General features: G+C 40.0%; 1 protein-coding gene across 2 annotated transcripts in view; it reads right to left on the reverse strand.

The window, feature by feature from the left end:
• Positions 1-3,839: 3,839 nt before the first annotated feature.
• The window catches only part of Cacna2d3 (calcium voltage-gated channel auxiliary subunit alpha2delta 3), an 846,818-nt gene continuing 822,716 nt past the window's right edge, over positions 3,840-27,941 (reverse strand). For both annotated transcript variants that reach the window (XM_090320869.1, XM_090320861.1), the window contains 3 exons: positions 6,442-6,557; positions 5,677-5,756; positions 3,840-4,215 (listed from right to left, as the gene is read on the reverse strand). In XM_090320869.1, the coding sequence (XP_090176995.1) occupies positions 4,123-4,215; positions 5,677-5,756; positions 6,442-6,557 (289 nt within the window). In that variant the 3' untranslated portion in view covers positions 3,840-4,122. The remainder of the gene's footprint in view (positions 4,216-5,676; positions 5,757-6,441; positions 6,558-27,941) is intronic.

Genomic DNA, 27,941 nt, shown 5'->3' on the forward strand with positions numbered 1-27,941 from the left:
AGAGAAAAAGTTTGCTAATCTTTAGTTCAAACCCCTTGAACCAGCAATCACTAGCCTTGATATGTAGGAATAATATTGAGGTGGGTGGGTGGTGGTTAGGAGATATAGGAAAGAAAAAAAAAGGGTGACATGGACAGCGAAGTATTGTGCTCAAACGGAAATGCTCAAGCCCTATTTTTTTTTAACTTTTGTATTGTTATTGTAAAGGTCATGCACAGAGGGATTAGTTACATAAGTCAGTTAAAGAGTATATTTGTTTTTGGACAATGTCACTCCTTCCCTCACTCTCTCCCAGTGAAACCCCTTTTGTACAACTACTTAAAAGATAATTGCAAATTATATATGAGAAGTTAAAAATTATAAACTGGCACCAGTGGCTCACACTGGTAATCCTAGCTAAAAAGGATGCTGAGATCTAAGGATCATGGGTTAAAGCCAGCTCTGACTGGAAAGTCCATGAGACTTGTATCTCCAATTAATCACCAACAGAACCAGAAGTGGTGCTGTGGCTCAAGTAGAAAAGCACCAACCTTGGCCAGAAAAGCTAAGTGATAGTATCCAGGTCCCAGGTTTAAGCTCCAGTACCAGCATCAAAGGGAAAAAATTTAAATTTAGAAGACTAGCCTTAGTATTATATATAAAACTGGTAACATATAGAATGACCTTTAATAGTTACTAACCTGAATTATAATTTCTTTTGTTGTTGAATCATATTTGTTACATTCTCACCAATAGAAGAAATAGGAAGTCTACTATTTATGGGTTAAAAGATAATTCTGTTTTCCACCAGGAAAGATATTCTGAACTAGTGGAAACCATTTAGAGTTAATGAACCCAGCAGGTGGATGGATGAGGTTTGGATAACTCCTAATAGCTTATTGAATTACAGAGAAATTCTAGTTGTTAAGAAAAGTTATAGGGTATTATTGCTTATTAATAGAAAACATGTATTTGAAGATTTTTCTATCCCTTTGAATGAAAGAGACTAGTTTAGAAAACAATATTGTTTGTAATCACAGTAAATAAAACTCTCCAAGATAGTGGATATTGCCTTCCATGTATCTAAATACTGCTAAAACTAAAAAGTATTGTCTTGATTTACAGCTCACAGGTGTGTGCTTCAGGGTGGAACAATGTCCTTGGCAGTATAAAGTAATAGGTGAGCAGGTGTGGCGTTAGACCTTGTTTCTTACTCACCTTTGGGATCTAATATATTGAACTCTAGTTTCTTTGTACATAATATGAAAGTTAGGGGTTTAGTTTCATTTTTCTGTATGTGGATATCCAGTTTTCACAGTTTCTTCACTCTTTTCTCCAATTTATGTTTCAGTCTAGCATTTTATTAAAATGCTCCTTTGGCAATGATCTGTGGTTGTTATGCTACTTACAAAGGTGGCAAACTGCAGATCTTCAGGTTCCAATAATGTGACCGTGGGAACGTATTTTCCCTTTGTTCCTTCATTTCTCATTTTAAAATGGAGACAGCGATGACAGCAGCTCTCTGGATTGTGGCAAGGATGACTGGAGTTAACAACACTAAGGTGTCTTAAATGATACCAGGCCATCAGGTTTCATGAATATCAGCTACTTTAAGTTTTATTTTAGGCATTGTTCTATAAATACCTTCAGACAGCTTCAGAGAAGACTGCTCTTAGGGAGTTGTGATACAGCAGGAACAACTGACATTTCAAATCTTTCCAATTACTGATATGATCTAATATAAAACCAGGGTTGTGGAGCTGTGGAGAAACAGCTGCTTTCTCAAGGTCTGAGGAGAAATTCAAATGGTTCTTAAACAGTGAGAAGAAACCAGTCTGGAAGCTTCCAGTCAGAAGGCAAAAGAAGTTTGGTAAAGGCCTCACTGGATGGCAGCGAGGGAGAAATATCAGCCATGATAGGATTAGGAAAGGAGGCAGAGCCTGAGCCTGTGGATTAGTGACTTTTGGACTCTTTTTTGTATAGAATGCCCAGGGAGAGAGAGAGAGAGAGAGAGGGAGAGAGAGAGAGAGAGAGAGAGAGAGAGAGAGAGAGAGAGAGAGAGAGAGAGAGAGAGAGAGAGAGAGAGAGAGAGAGAGGGAGGTATATACACACATATGTGTGCATTATAATATCTACATATGTATATATATAACTTGTTCCTAGTGTCAAGAGTTTTGAAAGCTCCCAGGGAGATACTAAGGAAAAACTTTGAGAACCACCACCACTGTGAAGTCTGGGAAGGGATTTCTCTGAAAACTGTTTTAATTGTACTGGGCAAGGGTAAAATCCAGTGTTTTAGTACTAAATGTGTCTGGCTGCTTTGTGGAAAATGGACTCTCGGGTGGGTGTGGCTGCAAGTGGAAGAGTAGAGACCAACGAATGGATGGGATAGGCTGACTCTAGTGGTTGACAAAGCCTTGATGGAGAGTGGTGCGTGAAGGGTATAGACAGAGGAGACGGGCAGGTTTGGTGTGTGGAAAACAAGGACACTGAGATTTATCTGAGGATGGGCAGGAAGCTGTGGGGAAGCCCTAAGAAGGGTAATGGAGAAACTGAGGGAGTGGGAAGGAAGTTTGGTAAAAGGGGATAGGAAGTTGCACTCAGAGAAATTGTTGTGTGTCTAGGAAAATGGAATGGCCAGTTAAGTTGTCATTGGACACAGTGTTGTGAGATGCCTGGCAGGTCAACTACAAGAACTGGAATACTGATACACCCCCAAACATGGTATGGCTCAACTGTCCATCTTTATGTCACAGTGTAGTAGAAATAATCCCATTCCCTAATCACAGGATAGGGAATCAAATTTTATATCATGTATTTTGCATCATTACAGGCCAGATGTTCTAAATATTCCTTTTTGTTACCAGTTCTTCAGAATTATAATGGCTTACTATAAATAGAAGGCATTTTCTGTTTGTGTTAGCAGCAAAGTCACAGTTCTAAAATCAAATGGCTGTAAAAGTTCTGACTGTTAAAAGTATGTACAAGTATGGTTTCATTGAACATATCTGGAGACATAATAATTTTAAAAAGTGTGGTGGTGGTGTTCTCAACGAAATCGTTTTAATAAGTATCATTTAAATACTAAGTATGATATCATTGGTTTGTCTGAAATAATCACAGGATAATGTGTCCCTTTTTGAGAGTTTTGGTGGCTTTTTTCACTTTTAGAAAGATGTATCTATAAAGCAAGACATTTTTTTACCTACGCATGGAAATTATTCTACTTTATTTGGTCACCAGGATCCAATGGAATCTGTTTTCATTGGTGCAAGATCTGGTATTTTAGGAATGGTTACAGGTCTGGGTATTTTCACATTTTGTAATACTTGAGATCTAATTTCATCTCATATTTATGGGGAAAGCCAAATGCTCAAGCAATAAGTTTAGGAGTCTTTCATGGCCATTTTCTCTTCCCTCCACATCTTTTCAGAATAAATGTCTAGGATTTATGGCTTCTTTATTTCTATTCTCAAATAGTTCCACATTTAAATATTATGAGAGCTGTGTTCTTGCCCAAATTATGATTTCTATTGAAGTTTAATTCAACAGAATTCAGGATTCCATGTAATAAACTCTTCCTATGTAGATGATACTTTGATTTACTTCTGTAAATATTTTTACATTTGAGTAGGACTTTTAAACAATTGTTAAATATTTGTCTAGAATCTGCTTTAGAACAAATTCTCTGCCAACAATCTCCCCCCCTCCCACATACCCTTTTACTGGTTTCTGGAATGGATGGCTTTTTCCTCCCAAGCATGTTTTTTTCAGACACAGTTCTCAACTCTATAAAATGATGATAGATTCCAAACAAGGAGATTATGATTTTAATATACTTTATTTAAAAAGTACACAGTTTTAAATTGATTTCCATGGGTTTCAAGCAGAAGGGACACGCCTACCACTGGCAATCCCATGTCTGATGGAGAATGAATATCATGTGGCAAACTCACATCAGCATGACTGGCAAAGTAAAAAGATAACTTGTTTTGTCAACATATCTTTAAGAGTTTATATCACGCAGTTTAAAATCATGAGATGCTGATGGTTGGACTATATTTTTTATATCTCCTATGTCGCACCATATTTTGGTTCACAGTTTATCCATGATTTAGCATGCCAAGAGAATATCTGTCAGTGTCACCTTGAGAAGAGGATCAAAAGCGGAGGGAACAGAAAAAGGGCTGTCGGGGCTTGGAGGGTGGGTGCGCCCCCACATTCCCTTGCATTCTCCTGTGGGGAAAGCAGGGGTTGGTTAGAACAGAACTGGTTCCAGCATGTCTTAAACTTTGCAACTTCCAAATCATAATGATTTCCTAGACCTCTCTACCCTTTCCAATCTAAGAACAAGTTCTTCTGGGATCCAAATGATGTGACAGTATGTATCTGTGTAATTCTCACTGTTAGAGATTTTTAAATCTCAATGACTTGTCCTTTTTCAAGTTCAATGAAACTAGCTAATGACTTTAAATGATCTTTTTTATAGTTATTGTTTTATCTAGTTGAATGGATCTGCTTTTCTTCAATGGCTTTCTGGCCTTGGCTTGAGAGAATAGTTTCACATGGGCGTGGGGAACCCTATGTGTTAATATACAATTTTTATTCTGTTACATGAACCTCATCTCACTACTATAGAAGCTTAAAAACTAGGTTTGTTGTATGTTAATCTTCTGTTCAATTACCGAAGCAAATTATCTTATTAACTCCAATAAAAACTATTCTAATTGCTTGTCTAAGTATGCAGTTCCTGATTTTAGTTTGAGGTTTCAGTGTTTCTGATTGTTTGTATCCACACTTTCAATTTGTAGTTTTGATCACTGCAGAGTTGATCATTGAATTTTTTTTTTACAAAAAACCTTTTAGCTTGTATTTTTTCCAGTCCTGAGGTTTGAATTCAGGACCTGAGCACTGTCCTTGGGCTTTCTCAAGGCTAGTGCTCTACCACTTGAGCCACAGCACCACTTCTGTCTTTGGGTATGTGGTACTGAGGTATCGAACCCAGGGCTTCATTCATGCTAAGCAAGAACTCTACCACTAGGCCAAACTTCAGGCCCTTAGAATGTATTTATATAATATATTGCTATTGAATTTACCCTTTGACTATAAAAGCAAATGTAATCAACATTTAATAACGTGTTATCTTAAGTAACTTTAAAATCATTTAAAAGTGAGATTAACCAACAGCTGGCCATAGTAACATTTTCTAGAGTAGGCATCAGTTCACCCTATGGTAATAGAAATGGAGTTAATTTCTAGATTTTTATTTTTCTGGATTTAAAATCCTTGTGCATATAGCATTACAGATGCTATTCTTATAACTTTACCTGGATTAAGTTTATTTTTCCTCCAACCATTAGTAATAAATAGAATGTCTGTGGGCTCATGACTTTATAAGTTTAGAGTCTTCATCAATGTTGTTTAATATTTATATGAGTGAATTTAACAAAAGGCTGCCTAAAAGTAAGCAGGGGAAATTAATCTTCATATTGAGAGAGCCACAGCCACATCACATACACTAGTAGCTCTTTTCTGCCGAATCCCTTTTCATGTAGGGTTGGAATAAGAAAGCACTGAGGATCACTTTTCTGGATCTTCTCTGGTAGTGATTTTCTCATGAGTAAACTTCCCAGCTGTTCTGAGATTGTCATGCTAAGTCAGATGGGAAAAGAGAATAGAATTGATTCTCACACTTACCTCAGGATGGAAGCCATGACAGGATTCCGGACGCCTTCTGATCTTCTGAGCCTTTAAACGTTCGCACTTAAGTGATTCATTATGTTGACTGTAGTTAAGGCGTGTTTCAAAGGATTACTTTTCCTACTCTGAATTTCAGAGGTCAAAGCTTAGTATTAAACTGCTTTGACAATTTCACTCTCTAACGAGTGGAAATGAGAAAACGTTTTCCTTCTCTTAATATTTCTCCCACAGGTATTCTCACTACTGGTCTATTACCACAGGGCAGGTAGCCAGGCCGGAGACTTCCAGATGGAATAGTCAACTTGGGCTTGTGAGTAAAGCACACCTTTCCTGCAGGGCCTGTGTTCCTTTCAAGTTTAGCATGCATGAAGCCACCTCCACCAGTGGCAGATCAAGAGACTCAAAAAGAAGCATCTGACCTAACTCTCCTCATGGAGCAGACATTTGCCAGCCTACAAGTAGGCCACATGTGCATTTCTGTGTCCTGTAGGAGTTCACATGGGGGCCTCAAAACTTCATGCCAACAGACTTTCCTCTCTGGCCTAGCAAAGGACCTGACAGTGACATCAACCCAACCTCCAGGTGTTCTTTTGCCTTACTAAACATATTGTTGTTTGCTCATTTTCCACCAGTGTTCTAAATTCAGTCACTAAACCCAAGAGAACTGAGCCCATTTCAATACCACAGACCACTGCCAGCCAGCACTGACCCAACCCCCGTTCCTGACCTGGGTCCTTGCAGCTGGAGCTGCACACCAAAGGATATACCTGATTTCGATGGGTGCCATGGTGATGGGCACTGCGGGCTCGCAGAGGCAGCTGCTGTCCACCACCACCATGAACAGATTGCTGCTAGGGATCTGCTGGATGACGAAGGACCTGTCGGAGCGATAAGCAAGATGAGAAGGGTTGAAGGGCTGGGGAGGAAAAATTTCCCCCCGCGTGATGAAAACTATGTTCTACAAAACAAGTTGTAGAGACAGCTTCTACTATCAAGTTGCTTTCTTAATTATTGAGTTCTGATAAGCAGAGCTATAGCCACATGAACTTCATAGAATATTTACAAAACAGGACTGTTAGATGTGCCGGCTAAGTCACCTCAGCTGCTAAGATCTGGCTTCTCTGTTCCAGAGCCAAGATCTATTATCTGAGCCTGCATTTGATGTTCCCATAGGTGGGGTTTTCTCTCTTCCATCCTCAGTGAGAGACTACCTCATATGCATGGCAAGAGATGTAGTGAGTTACTCAGAGTTACTCCTATATTACTTTGAACCATATCTGTCCCAAATAAAGGAGACATTTTTGAATGAAGTCAAGAGGGGCTCAGTTAGTAACACAGGTAAGGTTGAATGGAAGTCGGGGTCCCTCAGTACAGCCAGTCTGATTGCAGTAGGTCTGCTGGTGCTACATCAAGCTTTGAAGCTGCCTCTGTATTGAAGATCCTGAAGAGTGCATGAACCAAGATGACTAGAACATTGAGACTGTGGAAAGAAGGAATGTTACAGGTTGTGTTGACCTGAACATTGGTGAGACTACTAGGTAAGGTTCTTTTTTGCCAATTTTTATTTTTTGCCAGTCCTGGGGCTTGAACTCAGGGCCAGAGTACTGTCCTTGGGCTTTCCTTAAGAGTATAGGCTTCACCACTTGAGTCACAGCACCACTCTGGCTTTTTTTTTTCCTATGGATGTGGTACCGTGAAACCGAACCCTGGTTTTCATGCATGCAAACACTCTACCACTAAGCCAAACTCCCGGTCATAAGTAAGTTTCTTAAAATGTATCTAAAACTGAGCACACCTCCAACCATCCATATTAACCACTTTATCTTAAGATAATGTCTGAAACCTGCAGAAAAGGTTTCCTTGCTTTGCTGTGGAACATGCCATCCAGGGTAACCTGAATCCATGTTCCCAGACCACAGTCTCTCATATATGACTCAACTATTTTCTTATTTCCTTTAAATCAGAGTCATTCCACGTCAATTTGGTGTTCAACACTGAACTCCACATGACCCATTTTTTGCAATTGATAAGTCTTTCCTAAGTTTTGCTTCTTTCTTTCCTTTCCTTTGTGTTGATAGTCCTCTGGTTTACTCTGTGGCTGTTTTTGGATATAACTTAGAAAGCATATGTTGGGATTTTTTTTGCCAGTCCTAGAGCTTGAACTCAAGGCCTAAACACTGTCCTTGGGCTTTCTCAAGGCTGGTGGTCTACCACTTAAGCCACAGCACCACTTCTGCCTTTATTTTTCTATGTATGTGGTACCTAGGAAGTAAACCCTGGTCTTCATGCATGCTAGGCAAGCATTCTACCAGTAGGCCAAACTCCCAGCCCTTTTGTTGGGATTTTTATTTGCTAGCCCTGAGACCTTTTTTTTCTACCATCCCTTTATTATCTACAATTGCATTTCTGCTTTTATCCCAATCATTACAACCTTGCCCCTATTTTGGTATAGGAGTTCTCTGAGTGCCTAAATGTAAAGAAGCCAAAGATAGATGTTCTTTCGCTCCAGCTGAAAGTTTATTTCAATAGGGTTTACCTTTCTTTGTGGTTGGGATAGATGAATGTTCTATCTTACTTCAAAAGATATGATACTAAAGTGGAAATTCAGGAATAAAGATTTCTTTAAGTGATAGAAGAGGTGATCATCAGAATAAAAAAAGAATGAACCTAAAAGAGAGCTAGAGAATCTATTTTCTATATTTCTGTCTGTATATGTCTAGTGATAGAAAGTGACTGAGAAATAAATGAGTGCACATAAATTAAACAACATTATTCTAAACACTCTTTAAGGTTTATAGGACTTGGGAAAATCCTAAGTAGCTAAGACTTGTCTAATATTTAACTTAGGCAGTCTACCTAAGCAAGCACTCTAATACTTACATGCTATTAAAAATGGTTAATGAGGGCTAACAAGCTTTGTATAATGCCTCAAAATTTCCATGAGCAATTTGGATAATTGTTAGTAATGGGTAGATTAGAAAATGTAAATAGAACAAACATAATCCTCAGAGCTTGAAAGTAATCTTCACTAAAACTATAAGGTCATGCTATACTGTTACGTAATACTCAGTAGGGGCCCATGAAACATCTAAATAAAGTATTGATGTGTATGTATAACTCTGGCATTTTTCTTGTGTATAATACAGAGGCTAAAGGAGTCATTGTGGGCACAAAGGCTGTATTCCTGCACTGGGAGGCTGAGGCAGGGGTGTCTCAAGGCCATCGCGGGAACATAGACCGTCTCAACAGAATAAACCTTAAATATAATTGGCTATATTTCCATACTTAAAACTGTTATGAAAATGTAAAAGTATTAGTCTATGGAATTGCTAAGGATTGATGATCAAAACTAAAAATAGGAGGAGAAACAGCTCCATATGTGAGGGACATGAGACATATTTGTTCTAAAACTGATTGCTCAGCATGGTGACTCAAGCCACCATCTTTGCCTACCTGGGAGTCAGAGGTCAGAGGCTAGCAGTTCAAGGCCAGCCCAGGCCTAAAAATTCACAACTCTATCTCGGAAACTGTCATCCCTAGTAATACACCCAAGAAGCAGACACAGGACCATCACAGACCAGCAGGACGTAGAAAGAGACCTTATCTGCTATAGAAAATAACCAAGATAGTTTGCGAGTTGATGGTTCACACCTACAATCCTAGCTGAGATCTTAGGATCACTGTTCAATGCTAACTCAGGCAGACAATTTAAGAGAGATTCTTTATCTTCAATTCACTAGCAAAAATCCAGAAGTGGAGGTTTGTCTCAAATGATAAAATGCCAGCCTTGCAAGACCTGGAGTCTAATCTCTTGTACTTCCAATAAAAGACCCATTCCAGTGTAAGTACATATAAGTCCATGAAAATGCCATGAAATGCGTGAAGGTATTGTAAGAAAGATTTTGTAAATCAACTTCTGGGAAAATTTATATGTGGTCAAGCTGACACAACTATTTATAGGATTTTCTACAGGGTAAGCAGATATCAAAGGTACATTGATTGGTACAAGCTTTAAATCTCGGTTCCAAATTGACTGGTTTAACAGCTTTGTGCTACAAAGGCAGCATTCACTTTGGCCATTCCCTTACCTACTGTCAGACTGCAGTAACAACCTCTACTAGATGTCATCTGCTTTAATACACCAGCAGCCGAAAGCTTGGCCATTTCAAAGCCTAGGGCCAGAATGTACCTAACTGGGTAGAAGATAGGTGCTTGGAAGGCTGCTGTCTGTCATAGCTGAGTGCAGCTCTGTGTGCATGGTGGGAATTAGGAGAGGTCTCCACTAATGCTTGTCCTCTGGGACATGTAGAAGTCATCCTGTGCCCTCTCCCCACCTTTGTGTATTCCAAAACCTGTGCCCACCATTATGAATACTGCAGACGTCAGCACAACCTGATGTGGCCTTGTCCTTTCCTCAGGTCCAAAACGATGGCTGCAGACATTATCCCTTTGTGTGTGCACATGTGCATGTGTGCGTGCCCACCAGTAACAGGACGTAAGTCCAGAGCTCCTCACTGGCCTTCTTTGCTAACAGTTGGCACTCTACCACTTGAACCATAGCTACTGTTCAACTTTTCTGGCTATTTGGAGATGGAGTCCTGTAGGCTTTTCTGACCAGGCTGGTTTGGGACTGTGAGCCTCCTGGGTAGGTAGGGTTACAGAGATAAGCCACTCGTGTATGGCCTTCTACTCTCTTCCTCAGAGTCCTGAGGAAGGTCTTTATCACACCCCGTGGCTCAGAGAGACCCATGGCATCACTTCTGTGACTCCTAGACAAAACTCTTACCTTGCAGCACCCCTGAAATACGGCACAGCCTGATACTACCAGTATATGACTCTGGAGTCTGAGGACACACGACTTTGGAAGCCTACATCCAGTGCAAAGTAAGACAGCCACTTCCATGAGCCACTGCAGTCTAGACTACTGAGGTTCACAGACAACGCAACCAAAGCCAAAGAATAATAGAGACCATGCTTCAAATCTTCTGTGTAACCAAACCCAAAGCACCCATCCAACTGATATTTTACATCCTACTGAAAAAACTTTTCCTAAAAAGCTGCTCCACTAAGAGAGAAGAAATGACAACCATGTTGATATCTGTGTGTCCTGTGTAAGGAAAGAACATAAAATTAGCATGATTCTTCCAAAGAAAAAGAATTCTTCAGGTAGAGATCTCAATTTCAAGGAAACCTGTGAAATGCAAGAAAAATGTGAAAAAAACCAATTTAGGTTATGAATGTCACCAAAGACAAAAATCAAAGAATATTTGAACTGGTAAGTTTTTTCAATTGATTTAGGAAAGAAAAAATGAAGGGAAAAATTGTAGCAGTTCCAGAAAGAGACTGCAGAACTGAAAAGACAGTCTATAAAATAACACCAAACTTCCCGAGTCACTGGAAGGTATGGAAATGCAGTTCGAAGTCCAAAGGCTTCCAAATACATTCAGTGAAAGCAACCCTTTACCAAGGTAGGTCAAAAGTACAAGACAATGGGACAGTAAGAGAAAAATGTAAGTTGCATACAAGGGAATGTCCATTTATCTTACAGTAGAATTCTCAGCAGAAACCAAACAGGCCAGAAAAGAAGGGAGAAAAATTTGCCACCCAGGAATACTAATATATAGCAAGGTTATTCATTAAAACTGGAGAATAAAGGAAGTCTGCTCCCAGGTATTCAGAAATTGAGTATTTATCACTAGAATACAAGAGAAAAAAGAATCAAACAGCACAACAGAAAACTACCATATCACAAAAATAAAAGTGGAGGTGAATAAAATGTTTAAAAACCAAACAAGACATAACCTGACAGACCTAACAACCCATCTCAGGAATTTAGAAAAAGTAAGACAAATATAAGATAATTTAAAGATCAAAGCACATATACAGTGAAAATTAAAAATACATTTTTTCTCTAAGTAATAGGGTTTGAACACATACTCCTTAAGAAAGTAATCTACCACTTGATCCATGTATCCATTATCTGTTTTGATTCAGTTATTCAGATGAGGATGCAGAGAAAAAAGAAGTCTTAAACCTGTGGGTGGTAATCTAAACTATTATAGTCTTTATGGAAAACAATACAAATATTCAGATGAAGTATAATTCATAACAATAAAGTGGCTCACACTTTTGAGCTGATGCCATTGCCTACAGAACAGACAGCAAGGAACTTAATTATAGACCCCAGATTTTTTCTACAGGGAGTTTCTTGGATAAAAGAGGACTGAATGAGGAAGAGCTCAAATCAAGTGACTTTTCCTACTGAAAGAGAAATATCCCTTCAAAGATCTGCAGGTATGGGAAACCTTGTTTTCTGTTAAGGGTAATTTGGATGTTTATAGCATCATTCACAGGCCTAGATTTATTGAGTTTTGACTTCCACTTGTACTTACCTATGCAGGCTGAGACTCAAATGGTTTCATGGCCTGCAATCTCACCGCTGTTGTGAAACCAAAACTTTAGCCCTGGTATGATTAAACACCTCTGTCCAATACAGTCTTGGGGTCTATAAATGATTGATTTTAAAATTCTTCCCTCATATGGTTTCCAATTTCAGATAATGTCTTTATGTGTACAAGTATGTATGTGTTTATCTAGAAAAAAATGAGTGATACTCATTTTTATTGTGCTGACAAATCTTATAAACTCACAATCTCAGTCTCCCACTGTACTGCTTTGTAGCTGAAGCTGGTCTAGAGCTCAGCATCAAGCCCAGATTGCTCCTGAAATTGTGATATTCCCAGTGTTAGCACTTGGTCCATGCCCGTCATCTTAGCTCTCAGGAAGTGCTATTCCACCATCCTTTAGTATGTATTCTTAAATAATGAGGATACTGCTGAACTGGACTTTAAATAAACTGCAAATGATATTTCATTAACTTTTTGTTATGATAGTTTGCTTATTTATAACCATGCCATCATTGAATAGGGTCTTTATATAAATCTCCAAAGAATTAAAAAAAATTATACCAAATAAGAGAATTAAGAAAAATTCCAGATTCTAGACTGGTGAATACTATTTAGAACCTCATAAAAACACGTTTCTATGGGAGATACCTGTATTTCAGACCAAACTTCCATATCCAAAGCAACAAATTCTTTTAGGGAAAAAGAACATTAACTGAGTCCAACCAATTGGCTTACTATGCTGCTATTGAGACTGGAAATGACTCTATAAAACATTCCCAGATGAAAGTGTTGATTTGTTGCAGCTACCTGTGTTTCCTGACAACCATACACCTGATAAGCAGGGCTGGATACACTGTAGTATATGGCCTGGCCACACCTGTCAAGCAGGCATTCTGGTGGACTCCTGACTGTAGGTGACATAAATAACACGATCAGGCCCAGGAGACTCTGGGATGGATAGGCCATATACAGATGTCCATCTGCGATACAGTCACTTGTATGTCATTGACCCATGTATACTATATCCTAATATTTGGGGTTGACTCTTTCAATCCGGACACTAACCCCTCCCCAAGAGAGACCTCACAGGTCGTACAGGTTGGGATTTTAGGACAAGTTGAATTTTCTATAAATGAAGAAACATTCCTTAAAATGCAATTCACCTAACATTTCCCCTGCATGCAGTTTTTAGTTTCAGTAAGAGACTAAAGGATGGGAAACCCTTTTAAAGGGAATTTATTTACTACAAAGAGAATATATACAGTTCTAGGTAAACTATATGGGAATATCCCTGAACTCAAAGGTAGGAAGGAGTTTGTATTTAGATCAGTAGGGCTATTGACAATATTAATAGAGACAGAGCCAAAAGTGGTTATAGGGCAATAGAAAACATTTTTTAGCGCAAAAAGTTAGTATTTCTCTGGAAATACTATAGAGAGCATCAATTAGAGTTCTCTTCTATTATTTTCCATAATCTGTACTTTCAAAGCCTATTTTCCACCTACAGTCTTTGAGATACTCTATATTACAATTGACTGGCAACATACCTGATTCCATTTCCCAATTACCAGCTTAGAAATGACATCAGGATTGAATAGATTTTTAATAGACATAGCCAAATTTCCCACAAGTCTGGCCTTTTTATCTCTACCACTTTTGGCACAAGGAAAGAATTCAAAATAGGTGTTGTTGCCTAACTAGTAATGTGACTGTTTCCCAAAGTAGAACTTGGGATTACATCAAAACTATAGGGAAAAAAAAAGTATTAGCAACAAGGACGAGTTACAATACAGTGGACATTTAAGACCAATCTTCTTATGGTTAGAAGTAGCCAAAAGATTAAGCTGGGTGCGGTGGCTCAGGCCACTCAGGAGGCTGGAATCTGAGGATCAAGGTTAAAAGTCAGTCCAGGCACAATAGGATCTGAGACTCTTGAATTAACCTCTAGAAAATGGGAAGTGGGGCATGGCTCAAGGGTAGGGCAGTAGCCTTGAACTCAAAGAAATGAACGCAATTTAGCCTGACACAAATTTTGATTTGCAGGGGAGTATACCCTCCCAGTCAATTATCCTCAAGAGGGGATCATCATAGTGAACTAAATTTATGCAACAAAGAAAAATTATGCTTTGTGGGGAAGGACTCCCACTTCTTTGGACCTGTTACCACCTCACTTGTTGTATTATGAATGAATGCATAAAGACTAACACGTGTCTATCCATGAGATAAACCCCTGAGATAAGTACTTTCCCTTCATCCTCCACAGTGAACAGGACCTGCCACTATCCAGACTCTTGGCTCTCTCTAACCTTCTCCATGACTGCACTTGGTTTGGGAAACCTATGGAACTTCGTTAAACATTTTAAAAATAAAAACAAAACCTGATTACCTTTCCCTTTGGTGCTAGATGCCGTCTTACCTGAGCAAGGATAACCTCTCCAAGAATGCTGCAGTCTCTTTTTAATAGATAAAGCTTAGTAGCATTCTGAGACTGCTCTCAGAACAGCGACTTCCACAGACTCTCAACAAAAAAGACATGAAGACTGAGGAACAACTCAGAAAGAACTAGCATGTAAGAACCAAAGCCAGCTGCACAATAAAGAGGAATGAGCTTAAAGCAGAAAAAAAGTCAAAGGAGAAAAATTTCTCAGTTGTAAAAAAACAAAATCCCTATTCCTTTCATTGAAATGGCTTAGTCAAACATGATGGGAAGTTCAGATCCTTAAGAAGGAAGACCATTCCTAGAGCTTCCACAGAACAAATGACTTGAAAATGAATGAGAATGAAATTACCACGGGAATAGAGGGAGGGAGGAAACAGAGCAATGAAGTTTGAGCTAGAGGAAATCAAAGGTGTATCAATAACAAAGGTTAATTGTAGAAAATCATCGAAAATATAGATTACAGAAGATTACTGGAAACAGGAAAAATGAAAACCTGATTAATTCAACATTAGCATAAGTTAAACACACATGCACCCTTTCCACTTTAAGTCTAAAAATATAAATATGAAGCTGTTAGATTCCCATATTAAAAGGCAGAGACTCATAAAACTTTACACAGGTTTTAGGATGCTGTTTGCCACAAACATTCCCAAAACAGAAGGACTTAGGAGGGAAACTGTAGTAGAAATAAAAGATGCTAACACTAAAAGAGAAAAGGTTATTAATGTCAGTGCACAAATATTCAGAGTAAAAAATCATTAAAATGTAACGAAGCAGTTCATACAAAGCCACTAACAAGATATTAAATGGATCTTTGTACATGTATTAATCACCACAAATAGCAAAAAGGAATGGAGAAAAATGATCTATTAAAAATATGAAGTGGATGAGCCTCAGCACCACTTCCGGCTTTTTTTTTCTATGTATGTGGTATCGAGGAATCGAACCCGGTCTTCGTGCATGCTAGGCAAGCACTTTAACCACTAGGCCAAACTCCCGGCCCCAGCTCTAGTGTTTTTCATAACATGTATTGAATACATACATGTAATGTGTATTTATTTCTCCACTCCCCCTTTCCCTTCTCTGACTCCAGAATTAAATTCAGGGCTTCATGTATGCTAGATAAGACTACCACAGATATCTATATATCTATATCTATATCTATCTATCTATCTATCTATCTATCTATCTATCTATATATCTTGTTCTATTTCCATATGAAGTAAATCAGGTAGAAAGGAAGGTTGATTATTATGGGACATGGAACTCAAATATGGATGCTTTGTACACTGTATACATATTTATTTGTTCATTTGAATCAGGGAAGGTAAGGGGAAAAGCAAGATGATGAGACAAAGGACAAAGGATGAACCAATGTAACAGTGATATTCATGAGATAATACATTGGAAATGAACTTTACAACGTGTGAGGAGGTCGGGGGAGGGAAAGTGGAAAAAAAGGATGGGAAGGAGTAACAATGTTCAAGAAGTAATGTACCCACTACCTTATGAATGTAACTATAACCCCTCTATACATCACCCTGATAATAAAATTAAAAATTAAAAAAATAAAAATATGAAGTGGAAACTCAAGCTAAACGGTATATGACATAAAATACTTTGAAACATGGGAAACTGCAGCACCTTCCCAGGATCAGAAATCTTAGGTTTCATGTTTATCTTTAGCAGAGACTTCCAGGAATCATAAATATATATATATATATATATCACAGTAAAAAATGTAAAAAGTAAAAAAGACATTTCACCTACCCTTGAGAATTTCAAAGGGACTCAACCAAAATTTGTGCAGTATGTCCCTAAATATGGTAAGGATTGCACATAATCGAACTCCATTTTTCAAATCAAGGAGCTGGAAACATGGAAGCATAATATACACCTTTCCCGCGCTCCCCTTGTCTGCCCCGGAGGACTCATGGTCCTCTCTAAAGCTCAGTTCTCAGACTTGCACAAGAATGCTACTGAAGACCAAGTAAACACTGAATAGTCTTCCCCACCTAACAACTTCATGCCTTCAATTGACAAGTGCTGTCACCTTCTAGGTCATGAAAAACAACTTGGGTCTTCTAACTACTTCTTGACAACTTCTTCCCTATAGTCTAAATCCTAAGCAGAATGATTTATCAGGGTACCAGTAGCTCACCACTGTAATCCTGGCTACCTGGGAAACAGTCATCCACAAAAGCCAGTTTCAAAGCTAACCCTGGTAGAAAAATACGTAAGACCTCTCTCCATGTAGACATGGCTCAAGGCCTAAATGGTATTGTGGCAGCTAAGTAAGCAAGCCAAGCCCTGTGAGGCCCTGAGTTCAAACTATTTTGCTAACATGAAAGTATTCATGTCCGTTTTGTCTGATCTCTCTCTCCTTCCTTGTACCTCTTCTTTCACACAATCCTTCTAGCAGACTAAGTGGCTGCCAAGAACCAAGAACCAGACCCCTTCTCTTTGCCACCGCTGGTGCCTGGCTTGCTTTCTGCCCGCAAAAACTGCATCTGTCTTACTCCTCCCTTATCTCCAGTAACTACAGCTAAGCTGGAGACAGAGAAGATTCCCAGGAAATATCTGTTGAACTGATGGCAGTATTGAGAATAATAGAAGCAAAAGATGAAGGTACAAATAAAACACAATGAAAGTGAAGAAGTCAAGTTGTGACTTAAAAGAGGTACTATCAAGTCAACTTTTGGCGCTCCTGATTGTGATTTCTTTCTTAAAGTAACGTTAGAACCCAGAAGATAATGAGGCATTTTAAACGTTTTCAGCGACTCTTAGGTACACGGCTGCAAACAATTAAAGAACTTAGCGAAAACACACCTTGAAGGAATAAAGCATAAATTATCTACCTTTGGCAAAGCTATAAACATGGGCAGACCCATTGCTGTGAACAAAACTGAAATGCTCATTGAAAATCTACCCCCAGGTGAACACTACCACATCACCAAAGAACAGATATGGCTATGTTCTTAGAAAACCCACACACACCCACTGACCAGCTATTGGAACTAATAAAAGAACTCAGCAAGCTGGGGAGTTACATAATCAGCATATAAAACCATAGCCTGACAGTGTTAGTAACCAATGGGAACTATTTGTAGTATAAAGAATCATTGATACTGCCAATCATCACTATAAATGCCCAAGAATAAATCTAAGAAAGCACATGCTTCTGTAAAGATGAAACTTCACTGAAGAAAATAAGACACCATCAGAAAAGTAGGAAAAGAGCAGTCATTTTAAAGATGTCACTTCTACCTTAACTAACTTTGTGATACAAAGCCATTGAATGCAAAACCCAAATAGGATTCTAGGTACTTTCAGTATAAAGAAGAATTAAGATAAATGTGCGAGGGGGAGGAACTTTATTCAATATCAAAACTCACAAAGTTATTCAGAGAATAGATGAGGGGTTAATATGAAAGAAGGGGTGGAGGATGGGAGACTCAATCTCTAAAAATTAAAGCAGGACAAATTTTTAGAAAATACAAGATTAGGTGCCTAGAGTAAATGGTAAGGCTGAGTAAATGGGAGGCCTCAAGTTTGATATTAGGCACTGCAATACAATAAAATCGGTGGGAAAGTTGTTGGATCAGCAAGGGTTCGAGGAAGGGAGAAGAGGAGCAAGCTCTGTTGGGGAGAAAAGAGCACTATCAGGAGAGAGTTGAGCTGGGGAGGTGACCATGAGTGTAACAGGAATACACTCAGCCGAGATGAAAACAACAAGGAAATAGGTTGAAATTGTTTTGGCAAGTGGGGGGAGAAAGAGTGATGGAGGACTATTGGACTATACGACGTGTATGGAAATGTTGCAGTGAAATACACCTTCTTTATATACAAATTTAAAACAACTGCTGAAGGTCGAACTGAATCTGTAACACTAATAATAAGGATCATTTTGAGGATAAATACATTCTTCTTAAAGTATTTACAAAGTGCCAGGCATTAGTGGCTCACACCTGTAATCCTAGCTACACAGGAGGTGGAGATCTGAGGATTGTGGTTCAAAGCCAGCCCCGGCACTTAAGTCCATGAGGCTCATGTCCAATTAACCACCACAAAACTGGAAGTGGCGCTGTGGCTCAAAGTGATAGCACTAGCCTTGAGCTGAAGAGCTCAGGGACAATGCCTAGGCCCAGAGTTCAAGCCCTATGACTGACCAAAAGAAAAAAAAAATTACAAAAGTGAAGTCTGTGCAAAGAACGAGGAGTACTGTTTTATGTTAGAGAAAACTGGGATTCACAGAGGATAAGTAAACTCGTACAGCAGTTGTATGAATAAGACCTAAGACCATGCTATACCCATTTTAGAGGCAGAGAAACAAAGGGCTAAGTAGCTTCCTGAGTAGCTAGCACAGAGCTGGAATTCAATCAGATCCGGAGCTGTGAACTTGACCAGGCCCAGAGAGCTCTGCTACCACAGGCAGCAGATTCTGCCCTGCACAGATTCCCTGAAGTTCAATCTGTTGACATCGCTCCATACAGGCTACAACCTAACAGCAAATGCAAGATACTGATTTTAACGTAATTCATAGGAAGGCCACCATAGCAAATGTCCGTTTCTTTTCCAAACCCTAGGAGATGAAAAGCCTTCCTTCCATGTGCCTAGAAAACCACCCCTCACAAAGGATTTGCCCAGCGGAAAGATTAACTGCTTTTCCATATTTTAAAGCTGTACTGTCTGCTTATTAACATGGCGTTTCAGAGGAGCCTGGGCAATGTTAATGTTCGCTGTTATATGGACAGCGTGTATTTATGGCCTAGGGTGCAGGGTTGAACTTCATAAAGCACACCTTCATCCAGCTGGCCCTGCAGCCAGGCTGACGTCATAGTGCAGGGGAGCTGGGCCTGGTGGGTTTGCCTGCAGCGAAATTAAAAAAAAAAAAAATCCAAACAGGGAAATGCTTCATAGAGAATTGCTGTGGTGGTTTCTAGGCTGAGATAGGTCAAAATGTGTGAAAGAAATTAGGTCCTCCAGGGAAAGAGAGCTGCAAGGAGAGAAGCAATTCTGATGCATACGGTGCCGGAACTGAAGTAACCCAGTCCTCCTTTTCCATCCACTGCTAGTGGAGCAAGGACTGGACAGCAAATGCTGATGTGATTTCAAGGCAGCTTCCCAAGCTGACGTCTGGCCAGTGAGAGTGCCTTGCCTGGACAAGTGGCCATTCTGATCCTGTTTTTTCCCTATTTCCTGGATCTCACACATAAATCGGGACAAACACATGAAACGGGGAGGGACCCAAGGGCTAGCACTGCTGAGAAGCACAGTGGGGAGGGCGTATTCAGGGAACCTGGTTGGCTTGTTTTCATTGCACAGGAACAGAACTATGATTAAAGAAAAGAATAAGTGAGCAGGATAGAACCTTCCGATGTTTTGAACCTAGACTCCCAGTTTAGTCCTTGTGGACTTTCCCCCCACAGTTATGATGAAAGATAATGAGTTGTGGGGCCTGTCTGGAATTCTGTACTGCATTCACATCTGCCTGGCTTAGGCCCGTCCAGTGGATCTGCTGCGGGATCTTCTTCTCTTTGGAAGAGGAAAGACTGTTCTACCCTCAAGCATGCACTACAAGGCTCTGCACTTACCCAGGCCAGTACGTTGTGGATCACAACCACTGGGTGATGATTTAAATTCAAACTAAAAAACACAAAATGCTCTCACCCCACACGGCCAGTGATGTGTGTGCGGCAAGTGAGCAAAAGGAAGGCTGCGGTTCAGGTTCAGCCCAAAGGAAGGGAAGCACTGAACAGCAAGCCCCCACCCCCAGGCCCTGGCCAGCCCAGTGATTTTACAGGGGAATCCTTTCAGATGTCAGTGCATATACAGGTTTTAAATACTTAAACTGTGCCTCTGCTATCAGAAGTTACTCCGTAGCCTGCTGCTTACTTGAATGGCCCTCGCCTGAAAATTGTTTTTTAAAAAAAGGTAGATTTAGGCAAGCATCAAGGTCAGCTTTTTTCACTTGTCTCCTGACTTGGCAAGGACATACACCTTTGCCTGGCTAGATTAGTGTTAACTCCTTTCCTAGCCTCCTTCCCTGCTCAGAAGAGCACACAAGCTCAGTTAAGAGTCAGAGCCGGGCTTCCCTCCATCAAGTATTGTCAAGGGAAGAATGCCAGTGAGCATCCCTAGCCCATCTGAGTCCCAGGACACACATCCCTCATGCGTCCTGGGGGGCAGTGTTCCCATGGGACTCTTGTGACCACAGATGCTCTCATGAGGGCCTTGCCTCCCTTCACTAAGCACCCACTTAAAATTGAGGGTTTACATTCGTACCAGACGGATGGCTGTTCTATCTAGAACCTGTGGTGCTTAGCACCATGGCATCATCCTGCACGTCCAGGATCCAAGAAACCCCCCACTTGACATCGAGTCATGTAAGCCATCCTCCACAGAACTAGAGAAGAGCCGTGCTGTTGATGCCTTCATCTGTGTCTACAGACACTTGACACGAATCCCATTCCTGAAAACAGCCCCAGAAAGAGAAATCGGTACACATGTGTGAATCCAATTTAGCATCCCACTTAATCATAAAATGGTCCAAGCAGGAAAATTAGCAAAGAAGAAGCCTCACACTCTCTTCCTGTATTATTTATCCCAATTCTGATGGTGCCAGTTTGTGCAGTTAAACCTGAGGAAAGAAGGACTAGGTGTTGGAACAAACGGAATATTCACAGTTACTTAAAACATATTGCTACCCATCCCCCACAATATTTTCTCCTGTATCCATGGGGAATGTGAGGAGTCCCCAAGAAGACACCTGAAACCACAGAGAGTACTGAACCATAAACACCATAGATCTGGTAACAGAAGATGCTGCATAGTTGAGGGGTGGGAAATGGGTGCATTGTGGGTACTCTGAGCAAAAGCAGGGCAGGATGGGATAATAGACAACTTCATCACGCTACTCAGAATGCTGTACCCCTTACCACTCAGGAACTGCTTGTTTCTAAAATTTTCCATTTTATCTTTGGGGATTGCTGTTGACTACAGGTAACTGAAATTACCTGTAGGAATTCAGCAACAGATAAGCTGATAGATAAAGGGAGACTAATGCCTACAAATGCACAGCTCCAGTACTAAGCCTTACTCTAGAGCTGCCGCTCCCCACAACTGCCAAGATTCTGTGTCTCTTCCTAGCCTTTGCTGCTCCCTGAAATCTCGGGGGGGGGAGGTTCATTTTTCTATCATCTGGGCCATACCCAAAATAAACTATAATAAAACCACTGTGGGAAGGCCCAAGAGATCAAATTTTTTTTAATTCATTTAAAAAATTTTATTATCAGCGTGATGTATAGAGGGTTTTCATTATTTTCATAATGTAGTGAGTACACCGCTTCCTGAACATTGTTATCCCTTCCCATGGTTTTCCACTCTCTCGCCCCACACCCCTTCCCAAGCTGTAAAGTTCATTTCCAACATATTGTCCTGTGAGACAAGATTTTTTTTTTGTAACCTTGTTAAGAGATAACAACGTAGGTAAGGCTGCGAAATGCTGATAATAGACTTGTGTTTATCAACGTTCCCCTGCTTAGACCTGATTAGAGGATGTTGGTGAAATGCTGATTCTGCTTAAAAGTTCTGGTGGACGAGTGTGAATCCTGTTTCTTTTGCTCCCAAATAATGTCCATGATAAGATGCTGACAGAGGGCCCAGCAAGGCTCTGAAGCCCCACCTCATCCTCTCCTCTTGGAAAAGCTCAAGTCATTTCTAAATCACTTATTAAATGTTACTGTCTCCATGAAACTTTGTCCTATAGTCTTCCCTCCTCATTCTCCCATGACAAGAAGAAAAACCTATGTCACCCATGCAAAGTACCTACACTTCCAAGTGTGCATAGAGTGCAGAGCTCACTCCAAATACACCCTCCATGTACTTGCACTGGAAAATAGGTGGAGGGATAGACAGTACCACTCTAGGCTGTCTGAAAACTAAGCTTATATGCCAAATGTTCTTATGTCAACTCAGGGAAATATGTGAACAAGTGACTGAAAATGTGTTTTGGGCCATCAATAAAACAAAAAAGAAAACATCAAAATAGGAGCTCACACCCCCAGTCATCAGGGCAGTTTATCCTCTGGCCACCATGCTGCTTTCCCATGGAGCTCTACACTGCAGTAGAACTGATTTATTTAACAGCACAATACAATGAGTGGCTTAGTGTCCTTTCTCTTGTCACTGTTTTAAAACAGATAAACAGACAGCCATTTTATTTGCAGTTTGGGTAATTTTGACCCCTATTTGATTTCCGGGGGCACAACATAAAATCCTGGGGCTTAAATTCAGGGCCTGACAATAAGAGACCTTCCACCTAAGAAAAGCCCAGGGCCAGATGGATTCACAGCTGAATTCTATAAGGTCCTCAAAGCAGAGCTCACACCAATACTCCTCAAGCTCTTCAATGAAATTGAAAACGAAGGCTGTTTGCCAAACTCATTCTATGAAGCCAGTATAACCTCATCCCCAAACAAGACAGAGATGCATCAAAGAAAGAGAACTATAGACCCATTTCTTTGATGAATATTGATGCAAAACTTCTCAACAAAATACTGGCCAACCGTCTACAACAACTCATCAAAAAAAATTATACACTATGATCAAACAGGATTCATCACAGGGAGGCAAAGCTGGTTCAACATATGCAAATCAGTTAATATAATTCAACACATCAATAGGAGCAAGGACAAGAATCAGATGATTGTCTCAATAGATGCAGAAAAGGCATTTGACAAGATCCAACACCACTTTATGCTAAAAGCACTGGAGAAACTAGGAATCCATGGAACATTCCTCAGTATAATAAAGGCTGTGTATGACAAACCCACAGCTAGTATTATACTTAATGGCGAAAAGCTAAAGCCATTCCCACTAAAATCAGGAACGAGACAAGGATGCCCACTCTCTCCACTCCTCTTTAACACAGTATGAGAATTCCTAGCCAGAGCAATAAGGCAAGAAGCAAGCATAAAGGGATCCAAAGAGAGAAAGAGGAAGTGAAATTTTCCCTATTTGCAGATGACATGATTCTGTATTTAAAGAATCCTATAGACTCCACTCCCAAGCTCCTTGAGCTGATACAAAAGTTTGCAAATGTAGCAGGGTATAAAATTAACCCTCAAAAATCAACTGCTGGGGCTGAGAGTTTGGCCTAGTGGTAGAGTGCTTGCCTAGCGTGCACGGAGACCCGGGTTTGATTCCTTGGTACCACACACATAGAAAAAAGCTGGAAGTGGTGCTGAGGCTCAAGTGGTAGAGCTCTAGCCTTGAGAAAGTCCAAGGACAGTGCTCAGGCCCTGAGCTCAAGCCCAGGACTGGCCAATAAAAAAAATCAACTGCCTTCCTCTTCGCCAACAGTGAGAGGAACGAGGCAACAATTAGGAAAACAACTCATTTTGCAACAGTCTCAAAGAAAATAAAGTACCTAGGAATTATCTTAACTAAGAATGTAAAGGACCTTTTTGTGGAAAAATTTAAAACCCTGAAAAAGGAAATTAAAGCAGAACTGAGGAAATGGAAAAACCTCCCATGCTCCTGGATTGGAAGAATCAACATCGTGAAAATGACAATCTTGCCAAGGGCTATCTACAAATTCAATGCAATACCCATCAATATCCCAATGGCATTCTTTAAAGAAATAGAAGAGGCAATCCAAAGTTTCATATGGAATAATAAAAGATCCCGTGTAGCAAAAACACTTCTTAGCAGAAAGAACAGCGCTGGAGGAATTTCAATTCCAAACTTTAGACTCTATCACAGAGCTATAATAATCAAACAGCTTGGTACTGGCACAGAACAGACCTGAAGACCAATGGAATGGAACTGAGGACCCAGATATTAAACCACAGGGCCACCTAATCTTTGATAAGGGAGCCAAAAAAATAGAATGGAAGAAAGACAGCCTCTTCAACAAGTGGTGCTGGCAGAACTGGTTAAGCACCTGCAGAAAACTAAAGTTGGATCCTTCTTTGTCACCCTGCACTAGAATTAACTCCAAAAGGATCAAAGACCTGGAGGTAAAAGCTGACACACTGAAAACTTTACAAGAAGGAATAGGAGACACACTAAGCCTCCTTGGCACAGGTTGAAACTTTCTCAATAATGACCAAGAAACACAACAAATCAGAGAAAGGCTGGATAAGTGGGACTGCATTAAGCTGCAGAGCTTCTGTAAGGCTAGTAAATTAATTAGGAAGTCTACAGAATGGGAGAAGATCTTCACTAACCATACAAAGGGCAAAGGCCTCATATCTAAAATATAGCAACAGCTCAAAAAATTGAATCACTCCAAAACTAATCTCCAAAGTATCAATCATCCCATTAAAAGATGGGCCAAAGACTTAAAGAGAGTCTTCTCTGAAGAAGAAATAAAAATGGCCTATAGATCCATGAAGAAATGCTCAACATCTCTGGTCATAAAAGAAATGCAAATCAAAACATCTCTAACATTCCACCTCACTTCAGTTAGAATTGCCAGGATCAAGAAAACTAATAACAACAGATGCTAGAGGGGATGTGGCCAGGAGGGATCACTACTACACTGTTGGTGGGAGTGCAAACTCATTCAACCACTATGGAAAGCAGTATGGCAGTTCCTCAAAAGACTAAACATAGAGCTCCTCTATGACCCAGCAATTCTACTACTAGGCATTTACCCAATTGTCCAGAAATAAGGACATACTAAATCCACTAGCACAGTGATGTTCATTGCAGCACTATTTACCATAGCAAAGATATGGAACCAACCCAGATGTCCCTCAATTGATGAGTGGATTAAGAAGATGTGGTATTTGTACACAATGGAATTCTATGCTGCTGTCAGAAAGAACGACATCACCCCATTTGTAAGGAAATGGAAAGACTTAGGAAAAAATCATATTAAGTGAAGTAAGCCAGACTCAAGGAACATAGGCCCAATAGTCTCCCTCATTTGTCATAATCAGTAGAAACCTTGGGCTCTCCTAGCAGAGATTTACAATAGAACAAAATCTAGAGACATTAGCCCAAATAGTACCACACTAAGTGTAAGGACCTCTAGGATAAGGAAAAAAAAGCCATATAATGAGTGATTGTTGTTCTTAATGTACTATGTTATCTCTCATCTCTTTTGCCATCCCTTGGTTATCTCATATTGTTACAATATTTCACCTTGTTATCTGATATATTTTATATGTGCTTAATTGGTTATTTGAAATTGGATAGGGAAGGGGGGAAATCAAGATAAGCAGGGGGAGGATGGGAGGGAAATGGGGAGCATGTCATGAGAAAGAGTATCAATGTTTGTGAAGTTATGCACCTTCTACAATGTAACCCTTCTATTAATCACAATAAAAAAATTTCAGGGCCTGACCACTGTTTTGGAGGATTTCTTTTTTTTTCCTTTTTTGCTCCAGGCAAGTGCTCCAACAGCTTGAGCCATATCTCCACTTCTGGCTCTTTTGGTAGTTAATTGGAGATAAGTTAATCCTGGACTTTTCTTGCCTGGGTTGGCTTCAAACCATGATCAACAAATCTCAGCCTCCTGAGTAGCTAGGATTACAGACTTGAGCCACTGGTGCCCAGCAGATCCCTTTATTTTTTGTGTTCTATGTATTCCCTAAGCACTAATGTCTACTTAATAGTAATGGGGAAAAAAACCTAAAGATAAAAATCTAATTCAAATTAGCATAAGCTCCCCAACAAATGAATTTTACAAAGGTTTGTAGCTCATTTTTTCTCCCTTATTCTCACAATTCTTCAAGGTCAATCACTTTTTTGGAGGGTGTGGTAGCGGGGTTTCTGTCTGATTTCAGAAGAAAAAGAAAACCAGCCAGAAACCCCTGTCAATTGACATTTATAGAAGTCCACAGAAGCTCCTTTTGATCTCTACTCTTTCTTTGGGTACCAGTATCCTCCTTTTTGTGCAGAAATCCACCCTTCCTCCAGGCTGCCCTGGTGAGGAGCCAAGTCTGTCCAGGTATGTCATCTGGGTGCAGGTGGGTATGTACAGTTCCTTTTCCAGAAGAAAATGATGGATCTCAGTGATTCCAGTCAGACAAAACCAAGAACTCATGTCTAGTGCCTACCTGAGGTAAGGGTTTGGGCTCAGGAGCCACTTGGCAGCTACTGTTGAAAGCAATAGAAATGCCAGCTGGGAAATGTCTACAGAAAATTAGGGCTTTGGTTCTAATCCCCAGGAAGTTGGAATAAGCCAAACCTGAAGCCTGCTTTGCAACTTCCTGTTTATTGCATTGGCTTGCTTAATTTATGCCTTCCCTCTTTGTAAATGAAAGGACATTAGGTGATCTGCTCCTAAGTTCTACATAAAGGTCAATACACTGGCCCCAACCCTATCACAACTGGAAAGCTTATGTCATATTGAGCCAATCCTTAGAAACCTTAAGCAAGGCTCTTAGCAGATATACCTTGGATAGTTTGCCAAGGACCACATTGGTATAGGCCTCTTCTTCATTATATTAACATTGAAAATATGTTACATTTTCACAGTTAAGTGCTAAGATTAAACACAGCCAGTATATTCTTTTGTAATGTCAGCCTGAGGCAGGTGGCAAAGAGTAACACTAGGGTACAGACAGGGCAGTGAATGGAAAGGAAAATGGGAGTATAATTTTCTTTTCTCAGAGATAGGGAATCTCAAAAGTACTCACAAGAAAAGATACGTCCAGAACTTGGCTATTATTTTAGCTTTGCAAAGTTTACCTTTTCTTTTTGTACTAGGGTCGTCAGTAAATCCTCTTAATTATGACATGAATCATTTTCTCCTAATCCTTTAAGAAGAGTCAGGAATTTGTTAAATATTTTCACTGGACCTATTAATGTCTTTTCATAGAAATAATGACAATAACATTTAGGGAGTATTTATCTAGTGCCAAGCCATTTTACAAGCAATTCCCTTTTAACCAACCATCCCACCAACTCAACGAAGCCTCATTGTCTCCAGGATTTATAGACAAAAACATTTAAGTTTCAGAAGCTAAACAACTTTTCAAACTCCCAAAGACGATCCAGTGTCAAAATGTCAAAACCACCATGCCACGTTTGTTTGACAGGAAGCCTTGGCTACAACCATCACACTATGTAACAGATCATCACCACCAGGATCAACGCCCTGACCCCACTATGGCGTCACCATCCACCGCTCATCAAGGCTTCCTGCTTGCAGGCATCCTCACTGTTGAGAGCAAGACCACCCTCCTCCTTTACTAACATTTCTCCATCCAATGGAAGCAAATTTCCGCCAATGGCAGGGTTCAGGAGCTGCTGACTCCTTTCGGATTTACCCTCCTGTGTCCCCTACCTATCATTCTTCAAATAAGATATGACCCTCCTAGGGTGACAGCTCTTGAGCCCCTCCACCATCTTTTATAAGCAGAGCACAGACAGAACTAATGCATATATGAAGACCACTA

This window comes from Megascapheus bottae, chromosome 2 (genome assembly GCF_031878675.1).
Source record: "Megascapheus bottae isolate mThoBot1 chromosome 2, mThoBot2.hap1, whole genome shotgun sequence".
NCBI classification, from domain to species: domain Eukaryota; kingdom Metazoa; phylum Chordata; class Mammalia; order Rodentia; family Geomyidae; genus Megascapheus; species Megascapheus bottae.